Source organism: Lutzomyia longipalpis, chromosome 1 (genome assembly GCF_024334085.1).
Source record: "Lutzomyia longipalpis isolate SR_M1_2022 chromosome 1, ASM2433408v1".
NCBI lineage: Eukaryota > Metazoa > Arthropoda > Insecta > Diptera > Psychodidae > Lutzomyia > Lutzomyia longipalpis.
Window position 1 is genome coordinate 28,169,846 of NC_074707.1, and position 12,719 is coordinate 28,182,564.

A 12,719-nucleotide genomic window follows, 5' to 3' on the forward strand; every position below is an offset into this window, starting at 1 on the left:
ACACTTGGAGGATCGAGGTTTCTAACCTCAAAAGTTTGACTTTCATTTTTTCTTAAAAGAAAATATTTTTCCAAGTCTTCTTTCGACGATCTTGAAGTAATTGAAATTCCCTATACACAGATGTAGAAATTATCATGATATTTTTAAGACATTTTATTCTTTGACGATTAGAAAAATGTCAAACTTGTCACTGTGGCCAGCAAAATCATCCATAGGGTTAAATAGACCAATAAAGTGTATGTAATGTGATTAAAAGCTTTGACTTGACAACATAGACAATAGTTTTTTTTGTTTAAATTTTTCTAAATCTAAAATTAGCAACAACCTCATTGGAACTAACTCAATTAAGCAATTTTATATTAAAAAAAAAAACATTAAAGACTAAGATGAATCAAAAGCTGTGTCATTCGTATGTAGACGTGTCACTTCCTGGGTAGAATAATTGACTAAAAACTAAATTTTTTATTGCCACTTAACTTTATTATCACAGCTTATCGCTTCGTATAAGTGTGACCTTTGAATTTTATTTGATAAAGAGTTGTTTTTAGCTGCTTTAAAGTTATTTCTGGAAGGAAAATGCGATGCAATGGGAAAATGTTTGTAGTTTAGACCTTCGTTGAAATCACGACAAAAAGAGAGTGACTAAAAAGTGATAAGATAAAAAGTTGTCTAAAATAACCCATATTGAAATAATCCTTGAATTTTTACTTTTTATACAAGTTAAATGGCATTGTTGATTGAGTTTTGTTGACGTTAAAGAGAATTTGATTCTAGGAGACTTTCTGATAAAATTCTCAAAATGTTTGCATTGGAATTATCGGGATTTTTGCACACGTGTGAAATTTATTTATAAGAAAAAATTCAACTGTTGACGTAAGCAAGTAGTCAAAATGTCGATGTTTTGAAATTTTTATGTTTATCCTATTGGAGTTTAGCAGAAAAAAATAACAATGAAACTCATTCTGTTAAACTTTTTCTCAGACTAATTTAGAGAACAGTTGAAGAATGTTTTATTAGTGTGACTGTGTGTGTGTTCTAAGGCTTCAATAGGATGTTCTTGTTTTATTTAGATAATAATATGCGGAGTATGTAATTCCAGTAATGCAAATATTTACATGAGATTGAAGTAGATTTTTTATGACTACGAAGATGTCTGGCAAAGACAGGCATCCAATCAATTTAGTGCCATAGAAAAAATTATAACAACTCACGGGAAAAAGTAAACTTCCGTATCTTCTTGATATAGGAGTTCCTGACAATCTTCATTTTTTAATATTTCCTTCCAAGTTAATTTGTTTTTTAAACCAATCCTTCAAAGGTTTTTCAATCTTTGCTTTCTGCCTAACATTGATAAATTACAAATGCGTCAATTTTCTCTGGTTTTTACTGATTAGATAACGAAGAAGTTTTATGAGTAAGAAAAAAAACGGAACATGGTAAAAGTGAAAGACGTAGACAAGAAACATTCCGACACAAGGTGGGGATAGGAAACGTAAAAAAAAAGAGAAAGAAATTTCTATTAATATTTGGTCATTTGAATGCCAAAAAGTTAATTTTAGGCTTCTGTTACAATTGTCTCCTTATTGCGCACCAATTTTCTTGAGATTTCAACATTTTTTAAACGCCAAATTACACAATTTAACGTACATTGTATCGCATATTGAATTTTTTCGTTAATGTCTTTTTATGATGCAAAGGTGGTCGTTTGTTACATGGCCTAAAGAGGAGATATTGCTGATTTTTTTTACTTGGGTTATGTTATTGTTATAGAGCTTAAATCCTTGTCTTTTTTAAAGTTCATAAAAGGAAAATCAGAGTTAGCTTTTACAGAGATTGAAGATTAATTTGTAATTTAGAACTTTTGTTAGGCAGTTTGTTATCTGTGCATGTCAAAAAATTCTTTTGAGAAATTTTTGTATTTTATCGAGGTCAATTTAGTTGCCAACCAACAGTCAGGCGATTAAAGAAGGAATTAAAGGTTACGAAAAAAATTTAATATCTCGAAGTAATTCCATTTAAAAGCCTTCTCCGACACGCAATGGTAAGGATATGCGTTACACAATCAAGGGGAAACTTAAGGTCAAAATTTATGACTAAACTTACAATTTAAAAAAAAATTATTCTCAAAATATTTGCGAATCTTTCTAAAAAGTTCTAAAAATTTTAAAAATTGTTTTCCAAATATAACGAAATATTTCTGAAAAATTTAGGATTATTTACATGTTTTTGGTATAAGTATTTCTCACATTTTTGCCCCTTGATTTCCATTGTGAATAGAAAAGTTTATTCATGGAGTTACTTTTGAAATTATTTCTCAACCTTTGAGGTGTATGAGTGATAGGGGTGAAGCTATATCGCGACGAGTAAACAATTATAAATGACGTCAATAGGAAACAAAATTGCAACACTTGGCTCATTAAGGAGGAAACGCATTTCATTTACATTTTTTTATCTACTCCTTTGCAGAACTAAGAATTGAAATATAACTTTCTACAAGAGTTTCTTCAATAAATTCACTGAAGTTTTGTAAAGAGATTAGTTCAAATCTTGATAAGAAGTTCAGTTTATGATTTTATTTTTAACATTAAGCAAGTATATTGCCTTGTCTAAAAGTAATAAATTAACCCTTTCAATCTTCTTTCAACCTTGAATTACGAATTTGTTATTCATATTATAATTGCAAAATGGTTAAAAAATAATTTTCATTCTAAGAATTTGTTTATTTTTAATGAAGAGTTATGAATATTCCTATAAATTAATGTCAGTTAATTTTCCGGAATTTTCACCGTAAGGTTAAAGGCGACTTGTGAAAAATAAGTAAAAGGCAGTGACCGACATTGATGACGTTTGTCTTTTAAATAAATGAAAATGTTTTCCTTCTCTTAACCATTAGAATGGAAAACACCAACAATGCACATAGAAAAGTGTGTGTCGATGGATGGGAATTGAAATATAAACGCCAAGAGAAAAAAAATAAAGTGGCAATAAAAAGAAAATATATATATTACAGAGAGTGGTAGTTGGCAAAAATGTTTACATAGCGTATGAGAAGACCGCGAGAGTTTATACACTTTGATGAATGTGTGAGTGGGAGAGAAAGAGATGAGCAGTACGATAAGAATTGAGAATAATTTTAATTAAAACAAAACCTGGATGCGATGAGCTTGGTAAGTTTAGTCGTTGACCAACATCTAAAGCGTTCACTACACATTCAAAATAGGGAAGATTTTCCTCATTGCAACAAGTTAAGACTTTTAAAGAGAATTCAAGATAAGAAAGTGTGATTAAGTACTTCTAGTGCAAAGGGCCTATAAAAGGATTAAATTGAGCAAGAAATAATTTATTTTTTATTGTTCAACCGTTCAATTAGTTTTCTGTGAAGTTTTATTTACGGTGTTTTTAAAAGAAAATCATTATATACTTGATTTTCACCTTTAACATTTTATCTTTAAAAAGAATCTTTAACGATCAAAAGTGTGAAGATGTCGCTTCCATGGGAAAATATTAATGTCGTCTGGTAAGGAAAATCCCATTATAAAATTTTCTTTTGTGCTGTAATATTTCGCGTTGTATTATGTTAACAAATATTTGTATGTCACGCTATCAGCTTTTTTGATATCACAATCTGAAATTGTACCGCAGTTTGACTCTCAATGCAGAGGAGAATATCAAGTAAACGAGTCATCGCGAAATTACGCAGTTAGAATGATCATTATATAGAGAGTGAGAGATCCCCCCAAATAACTTTTCTTTTCACAATCAACAGGCGGAGAAAGTTTAAAATTTTTATTATCTCAAAATTCTTCATCTCTGTGAGATGGTGCCAAAATATATTTCATGGTAAAGATGGCATATTCTCACAAAAGATTTATTTAAATAAATTGAATTTGTTGTTTTCCTCCTGCCTGAAAGATAGAGACAGCTCTAGACTAGGAAGAAAATGGCTAAAATTATTATTATATACATCAGAGACAAAAACAATTTTCTATTTTTATTAAATTTGTGAATTTTGTTGGTCGTTTTATTTGAGAACATTTTGAGGACTCTCTGATTGTTTCTTGTGTTGCCAGATTTTTTTTCGCGAAAAAATTCTTTGCAATAAATTTCCACCGGTTTTTGGGGCAAGTTTTGTATTTAAAGACATATTGTTTATTTGCATTTTATGGCGAACTAACAAAAAAATCTTGTTAATTTCTTCGTGTTTTCCTTGTGAATAAGATTAGTCACTGTAATTTATTAAGAGGGGCCGTTAGGTGACGTGATGATAAGTATATTATACATTTTATTATTATATTCTCTCTTATATGTGTGTGAACAAGATGACGATAAGAGAATTCGCACAGAGAAAATGAAAATAGCGCATGTGATGAGAAATCGCGTGATATTTCTTTTAATTAATTAATATAAAAACATTTCAATAAAAAATAATCATTTTTGATGAAATTAAATCTTAAGTGCCGTGGTAAAAAGGAAATTCCCAATTTAACGATAACAATCCTCTTACGTACATAGTATATTATGTACCTATGTACAAAAAAAGCTAATAAGGGGCATTGTTGTGGCAAAAATGTGGGTGCAAATTGAATAATGACTAATCTTCTGCAAAAGTTTCTTCATGTGTATGTGTGTTGGTTGGGTTTGTTGAGATTAAAGCGAAAAAAAATGCGACGATGCAGCAGAATTTTTTAGTTTAGGGCTAAAGTTTCATTTTTATCAGCTTTCAAAAATGCTTTTAGTACCGTTGAAATCTACATTTACGTATTCTTCTAATGGAGTCAAATGTAAAATGGCATGATGTGGAATGTGCTGAAGCTAATACGAGGAATCGATAGACGTTAAATTATAGAGAATACTAAAAGGAATGAATATGCAGTGTGAAGTTATAAATATAAGTGAGGAGAATATTTTCAATAAAAATTTATAAAGCAATTGATTTTTTCAACAATTGAATTGAATTGTTTTTGGTTTATTCTAAAAAAAATTGGTTTTATGTTACTTCTAACTTTTATTTCGGTTATACATCAGTTAATGTACAGCCGTGGGCCTGGGGTGCAGTGGATAGAGCGCTTGAGTGCGCATCCAAAGGTCGCCGGTTCGAATACAGAACCCGGCAACGCGCCCCATCCGCCAACGTGCAATTAGATCACGTTGACCGGTTGGATCAGGGATTGATACACTCCTATCTGTAAAATGGCCCACACGTGGTAGTATCTAGCAAGGCCGCCCACTACTTCTCCGCAAGGAGAACAACAACATCATATAGGGCGGCCGGCCCTGTTTCTATATGGGACGTAGCGCCAAAATATTTTATTTATTTATTTATAATGTACAGCCACTATTAGTAATTTATTGTTTGATAGTCAACCCGAGCCCCCAATCATGTATGAGCAAAGTCCATTTTAAGCTATAAAAGGGGGCGTATATTAGTAGGGGGGATGAATAATAGGGGGAAATGGGGCAAAATGTTAGAAAATCAAGACCACACATCTCCAATATCTCAGTAAATATTATTTCATAATTGTTCTAATTTAGTCAAAAGGTACCTTTTATAACTCTAACTAAGCCTATAAAGTTTTATAATAATTGATCTAATATTTTGGGATTTATTTAAAAAACAAATTTTTCGAATTTAAAAGTTACTTTGACCTTTCATTTCAATATCGTATTTTGGCGTATTTCTCAGTAATTTTTTTGATCCAAATGCATTTTTTGATAGAGTAACTATTGCTGAACACGAATTTAGTCTAAATTTTCCGAAAAAATTTTCCGGGTTTTCCCGTATAACACTGATAGTAAAAAGTACCCCTTGGGGCAAAATGTTAGAAACCGTTTTTAAGGCTGTTAACTATTTTTTTGTTTATTTATTTTATTTTTTTCCAGTCGGCACACTTAATACTTATAATTTAGCATGTTATATTACTCTCTATTACTAATATAAAATTATTTAAAAAATAAAAAGTGCAATTTCATAAATTTTTCATTTTTTTTATTTTTTGTATTTTTTTTATTAAAAAAAATTTCTAATTGTTACACAAATACCTTATTATCAATTGCTTTTATAGTGTCTAGATGAAATAAATTCATAAAATTGAAATTTAAGGCCAAAAAACGCAAACTAACATTTTGCCCCATGATTTTTGAAACAGGCAAATGTGGAAGGGTTTGGAAAATGGCCTGAAAATGCATTTTCCCGTTGAGATAGAGAAAAATCGTCTGAGACAAAGTTGTAGCCCGGAAAATTTCCTATAAGATAGTCGTCATGAGAAAACTCAAATATTTTCAGGAAAATCAGGAAAATGTTTCTCCCAAAAAACTAACAAATTGCCCCATTTCCCCCTACAGTACCCCGAAAAATTTTTAAAATTAAAAATTCCCGTTATCTGACCCTTCAGCAGGTAGAAAATGGGAAAAAATCAATTTTTCCGTGGGGGCGCTATAATGGGGGGTTGGGGCGGAATCCCATATAGCGCTTGCAACTCGTATTGACCCCCTCTACCCCCATACTAAATTTCATCAAGATCGGCCCAGCCGTTTCGGAGGAGTTCATGTGCCACAGACAGACAAACATTTCAGCTTTATATATTAAGATTGCAGTGAAAGAGAGTTTATATTAAATAAATTAGTTTTATTTTATATAAACACACTTACATTACAATCTAATAGAAAATTGCTACTAGTAGGTGTACATAAGCTGGTGTATAACTGAAGTATAAGTTTAAAAAGTAACTCGATACATTTTTTTTTGGAAAGAATCAGTCAAAACCAATTCAGAATAATAATGTCTCCAAAAATTCTTTTGAAATCGCTTTTTTTTATCATATCTTTGTTATTTTAAGTCTTTGGCGTTAATCTGCTCTCTTTTCGAAGATAAGTTGTCCGGCAGTTGAACTAAAACATGTTGAGGGAGTTGATAACTCAAACATAACTATAGGTACCTCAGCTCAATGCCACATCCCTTAAATTTCGCATTTTTTATGGCACAAGCAGTATTTGTTAGGATATTCTCGCTTTCTATAGCAAGCTACTCTCTTTAGCAGGTACACGTGAATTTTAGCTTGCGCTGTCACGTTGAGGAGCGTTGATTCCAAATGGTTTCAGGAAACCATAATAATCCTGGAAAGACGAGTAAAATAAAGTAGTAAGGACATCCTTAAGAAATCATAAAATTAGAAAGGAAAGTCTTATTTCACTGTCATTCAAATTTTTAAATATGAATCAAAGGGAATTTTAAGTCTGAATTGTCCCAAATTACACGTTTTGTGTCTCACCCTTTGTTCTTGACATTATTTTGCATACCTCCATACGTGGTATCCTTGGGAGCTGATGCAATCTCAGTTTGGGATTGAATGGTATGGCACTAATAAAAAAAAGAGGCAAAGTCCTTGCTATTGAAGGATAAAGTGTTCGACTTGCGAAATTGAAATAATTACAAAAGAAATCACCTCCTTATATGCGCAGTCGTTGGGGGAAGGGGAGGGGTTAAAAGGAGACGGATTTGGAGGTCAAAGGACGATGTGAGTTGGCATGAAAGGATTTGAATTATTGAAATTCAATCTTTTTTATTTGAAAGCTTTTGGGTTGGGGCGTGACGTCTTTCATGCCAAAAAGACGTACATATGTTGTGATAAAAAAAACATATCATCTTATTCACAATATTGGGTTCAAGGATATTTTAAGGAGCTCTTTTGATGAATGAGTTGAGAGTTTAAAGAAAATCTTCTTTTCTTTCTTCTTGCAGTGAGCCAATGAGTAGTAGTAGTAGTAGTAAGATCGGTGGCAAGCGCTCTACTACGAACGGGATGGACCATGAGTCCTACTCCATCTCTCTCGGCGTAGGGCCTCTGTGGTAAGTTTTGACGAATTTTAATCAATAGAAAAAGGAATAAATGAGCTAACTGTGAAATTTCTCCGCAGGTACTCCTGATGTACCTACCTCAAGAACCGATCACGATAAAGCGTCCTTCTCAACTGATTGCAATCGCAAAACATCTCTTGATTCAACAAGCTCTTCAGAGTGTTCGGACATTGAATACAATGATACAAGTTGCTACTATAATGATGACTACAATGATATTTTGAAGAGAATCTTGAATAAGCAGCATCCTGTAAGGATCTCTCTGAAGCTCTATGTGACAGAGAATACTTACAGCATATGGGATACGGTGAGTATATTCAAATATTTAATCACATAATGAATGAATTATTAAATCTCTCATTCTTATCTAAATTGACCACATTTGCAAATAAAATTACCCATTTATTCACTTTTCTTCTTCAACAATACTACAATGTTAGACAGTGATAGTTGGGTTTTATGAATGTGCAAATTAACATATGAAAATGTAATGATTTATATCATCTGTATGAGACAATTTTATTCAATCAAAAGCCAACACAAGTGACTCTTTCTTGTTATTTATCATTTTTGGTTTGGTGAGAAGAAAGAATTATATTGGGGCTTATTGAAGCAAAATGACACGCGCAGTGCCAATTTGCTGACATTTCTATGGGTGCCCGTTTGTCCACCACACCATGTTTTGTGTGCAGATGTAAAATTTTTCCATTCTATATGCCAAAGTGTGCTATTTAAGGGGATTTTTTGGATGAGGTATGGACATAATGTAAAAAAATGCAGAATTGTTTGATGGAAAAGTACTGTGATGAGATGTGTTTTGGTATTGCGAATTTGTAGGGTTAGCCCGGTTAGCCAATTGAATTTTATGGCAAAATGGAAAATATTTTGTAACCAACTTTAAAAAAAAATAAATTTTTAGAAGACTAAGATTTATGTTAGTTCGATAACGATAGCATTAAACGATAAAGAAAGATTAAGTTCTTAAAAGAAGAATTCAGTTCTTTCTTGGATTCTTTTTCTGGGAAAATTAGCCTAATATAAAATGTTTCTTCATATTCTTCTATACTTGTTTTACTGTCTTAATTACTAGAGCACTAAGTCCAGTAAGCCTCTTAAATATCTACCAACCGTGAAATACTGGAACCATATAAAAGTCTGACCACTAACTGAAACTATCCTAATTTGGGTTAGGCTTAGTTGGTATAAACTCTAGCTTCAAACAAGACAATCATGTCCAAGCCCCGACTACAAGAAAAACTTCATCTAGGTTAGATCTCAGTCTGGTTCATCAGTTTAGCCCTCGTGTTCCCATCCTGGTCCACTAAATCAGTCATTCCGAACTTAGGACTAGCTTATTGTAGCCTTATTCCATTGACGGTAACTGAGGAGACTACTTCCCTTTTATTCCGCTTTATTGCCGAAATGGGAATCTAAGGGATTGTCACGTTATTTTGGAACTCGATAGGAACAAAATGTGAGAATTTCAAAAAAATATTTTGAGCACAAAAATTTATTTTCTAAATCGAAAGTACTGAATTCTTATCAGTATTTGACCATTTAACAAGAGTGCAACCAAATTACGAATTTTTGGTTTCAAAATTGGCTTGAAAATCGCTCTTAAAAATCCCCGAGTTTCCAAAATAACGAGACCATCCCTTAAGCGGTACCCATACTTCAGCGTCGCTAAAGAAAAAGTCGGGTTTCTTTGTTTTCTCCCTCGCACCCATTTCAAATTATATAGCGTCCTCTCTGTCATTTTTAAAACCGCGTTTACATCTACACTCAAATGTTTAAGCAACGTTGTTTCAGTTCCTTTCTTATTTACATGATTTTCACATATTGTGTTCCCATTTGGCTTCACAGGACCTTTCCTAGGGCTTTTTTATGAACTATTTTGTGCCACAGGAAGAGTATCTAGAGGAAAATACAGTCAGGTATTGGTTAACGTCGCATGGGATATACTCTTTCCACCCATTAATAATAATGAGTGGAAAGAGTATATCCTATGCGACGTTAATCAATACCTGACTGTATGGGGAATTTCCATGAAAAAATTTTTTGTTTCACTCACCTGATTTTGACATCGTATTGTAGTCGGAGAATGTCGGCAAATTGTGACATGTCATTTGTGTGTGGTGTGAAATCAGGTAAGTAAATACGGTGTTTTTTTTATCAAAATCTTCCGCATTTTCTTCAAATTACTCCTCCTGTGGCACAAAATAGTTCATATAAAAGTTCTAGGAATGATCCCGAGGTGCCAAATGGGAAGAAACTGTGTGAAAATTGGTGAACTAAAACAACGTTGCTTAAACATTTGAGTGTAGATGTAAACGCGTTTTTAAAAATGAGGGAGAGGACGCTATACATTTTAAAATTGGTGCGAGGGAGAAAACAAAAAAACCCGGCTTTTTCTTTAGCGACGCTGAAGTATGGTTAACGCTTTATAGATCTTCTTTTTCGTCTTCTGAGCTTATTATAGACGTGATCTTTTGCCTATCTGATATGAAAACACCTATCAATTGCTTTGTAAATGATTTGCAATTCAATTGGTGATCCCTGTATTTAATTGACAATTTATGTAGAATTACGATTAGATTTTTTTTTGCACTTGGAATGCCTTCATTATTGTAATGAGATTCATTGGAACTCTTTAATGAGAATTAAATTTAATTACTCGCAATGATTTTGTAATAAATTTCAAGGACACAGTGATGGAATTTCCTTGAAAGTGAAGAAAACTTTATTATTTGCAAAAGTGTTTGTTAATTTTTGAAATTTCAACCAATTTTGCAGATCCTCGATCGCAGCCGCAGTATCCTGTATGTTGCATTGCCATCAATTTTGCTGCCAGCAGCGTCTAAACAATCATTCATCTCTCTTTTGGACTTTGCCGAGGAGAAACTCAAATGCAACAGCGTGATCCTCTGCATGAGGAAAGATCGCGAGGATCGTGCCAATCTTGTGCGAACGTTCCTCTTTCTCGGTTTCCAGCCACTTGCTCCTAAATCCGAATTGGCACCACAGGCCACGGATGAGGGGAACCTCTATCTTATCTACAACATCAATGAGGAGTAGGAAGGCAGATGAATGAGGGTTTGAAAAACCTTTTTAATTTCATTTAATTTAATATTAATAGTTCTGTCGCTGAAATCTTCTATTTAACAGCATCTATAAACATTTAATTTCATTTTGAAAAACTTTTTTCCTATTACATTCACTTATTCTACACATAAGAACATTTATTTTTATTTAATCACAGCGCTTTAAAAAATATCAATGAACTTGTCAAATTATTATCTTTATGAATTATTTTTATCGTTTTTGTGATTGATTTCAAGTCAAAATTTTGCGTCGTTTTAAGAGAAAAATTATTAAGAAAAAAATATAAATCAAATATAATTATTGAAGTCATCATTATAAAAAAATATTATCCCCTAAAAAACAAAGCATAACTACACTTATATATTTAATGAAAAAACAAAAACTTGTATCAGAAAAAAATGTATTTGCGATTTTTTGTAGTTTTATGTAGTTGATGAGAAGGATGCTCTATCTAAGGTATATTGAGAAAAAAAAAACTTTAAAAAATGTAAAAAAAAAATTATAAAAGGTACCAAAAATCTAAAAAAAAATTTAAAAATCTTTAAAAAGTGGCAAACAAAAAAAATGAAATTTACTTGTAGTTTCCAGAATTCTTAATTTTCATTTTAATCCTTTAATTTTTTATTAGTTTTTTTTTGTATGAGATCTTTTTTTTTCAATCACAATATATCATGAGTTCAAAAATGTTAAATAAAAGTTTTAGATTTAAGAGAAATAACTAATAATGAAGTTTCAAATTAAAATAAAACACTACAAAGCAATTAAATTGTTCCGTGATTAAAACTTTTTCTTTTTATTCTTATACCTATTTTATGTTTCTTTTATTTTATTTCAATCTATAATTTAACAAAAAAAAATTTATATTTTTTAAGTAAGACGAAAGGAGGAATTGGGAGTTGAGTGATGATAATGGATAAACATTTTTGCAGAATCTGAATGAAATCGAAAAGTATTATTCTTGCAAAACAGAAACAACTGAAACAAAAAATAAAAGAAACTAAAGGTTCTGCAAAAAAAGGCTAAGAAAATATAAAAATAATTTTCATTCCGTTTCATTCTTTACAAAAAATAACAAAACACAAGAAAACACATTTTATTTCTCAGAATATTTAAAAACTCTGCATAGTTTCTTTTTTAATGTAGAAAAACAAAAAAAAAGTACCAGAAAAAATTAAGAAATATATAAAATGAAATCTTTCACTTTCACGTTCTTAGACTTAATTTTATTAATGAAGTTTTACATCTTTTTTTTGGTAATTATTGGATTGGAGATAAAGAAATAAATAAAGAAGTGAAGGAAATGAAGAAAATATTGAAATATCGCAATTATATATGTTCTTATGTATATTCAAATCGCAAAACAATAAAGATTGATTAGTATACAAAAAACAATGAAGTTTTTACTATTTTCTTCTAGAAGTAATAGAAAGAATGTACAGACCGCTACGACTAGTCTATGATGCTCCTGTGAAAATATTGCAAGGTCTAGGCTGCTGTTGCTCAATGTCCGCCATTTTTTTCAGACAGTTTCTGAAGTTCTGAACTATCTGGTTCAGAGCTTCGCATTCATATTAACTCAATTGCTAGACTCTATCCTTCCGAAAACTAACCTCACCTCAAAATGCTGAATACAACATGAGAATTTTTCACATTTTCTACTGCTCCGGCTCTCCAAGACCTCGGTTTTTTATTTAGGGATGCTGTAGTATGGTTTAGGCTTTACAGTATCCAGAAGGATAATATTAAAAATAAATATAAATCG

At 31.6% G+C, this 12,719-nt stretch overlaps 1 protein-coding gene across 1 annotated transcript; it reads left to right on the top strand.

Annotated features, from left to right (window-relative positions):
- Positions 1-7,745: 7,745 nt before the first annotated feature.
- On the top strand, positions 7,746-12,346 carry LOC129797670 (ornithine decarboxylase antizyme). The gene is made up of 3 exons (XM_055840500.1): positions 7,746-7,764; positions 7,915-8,162; positions 10,649-12,346. The coding sequence occupies exons 1-3, from the start codon at positions 7,746-7,748 to the stop codon at positions 10,928-10,930; spliced, it is 549 nt and encodes a 182-aa protein (XP_055696475.1). The 3' UTR covers positions 10,931-12,346.
- The last annotated feature ends 373 nt before the right edge of the window (positions 12,347-12,719 follow it).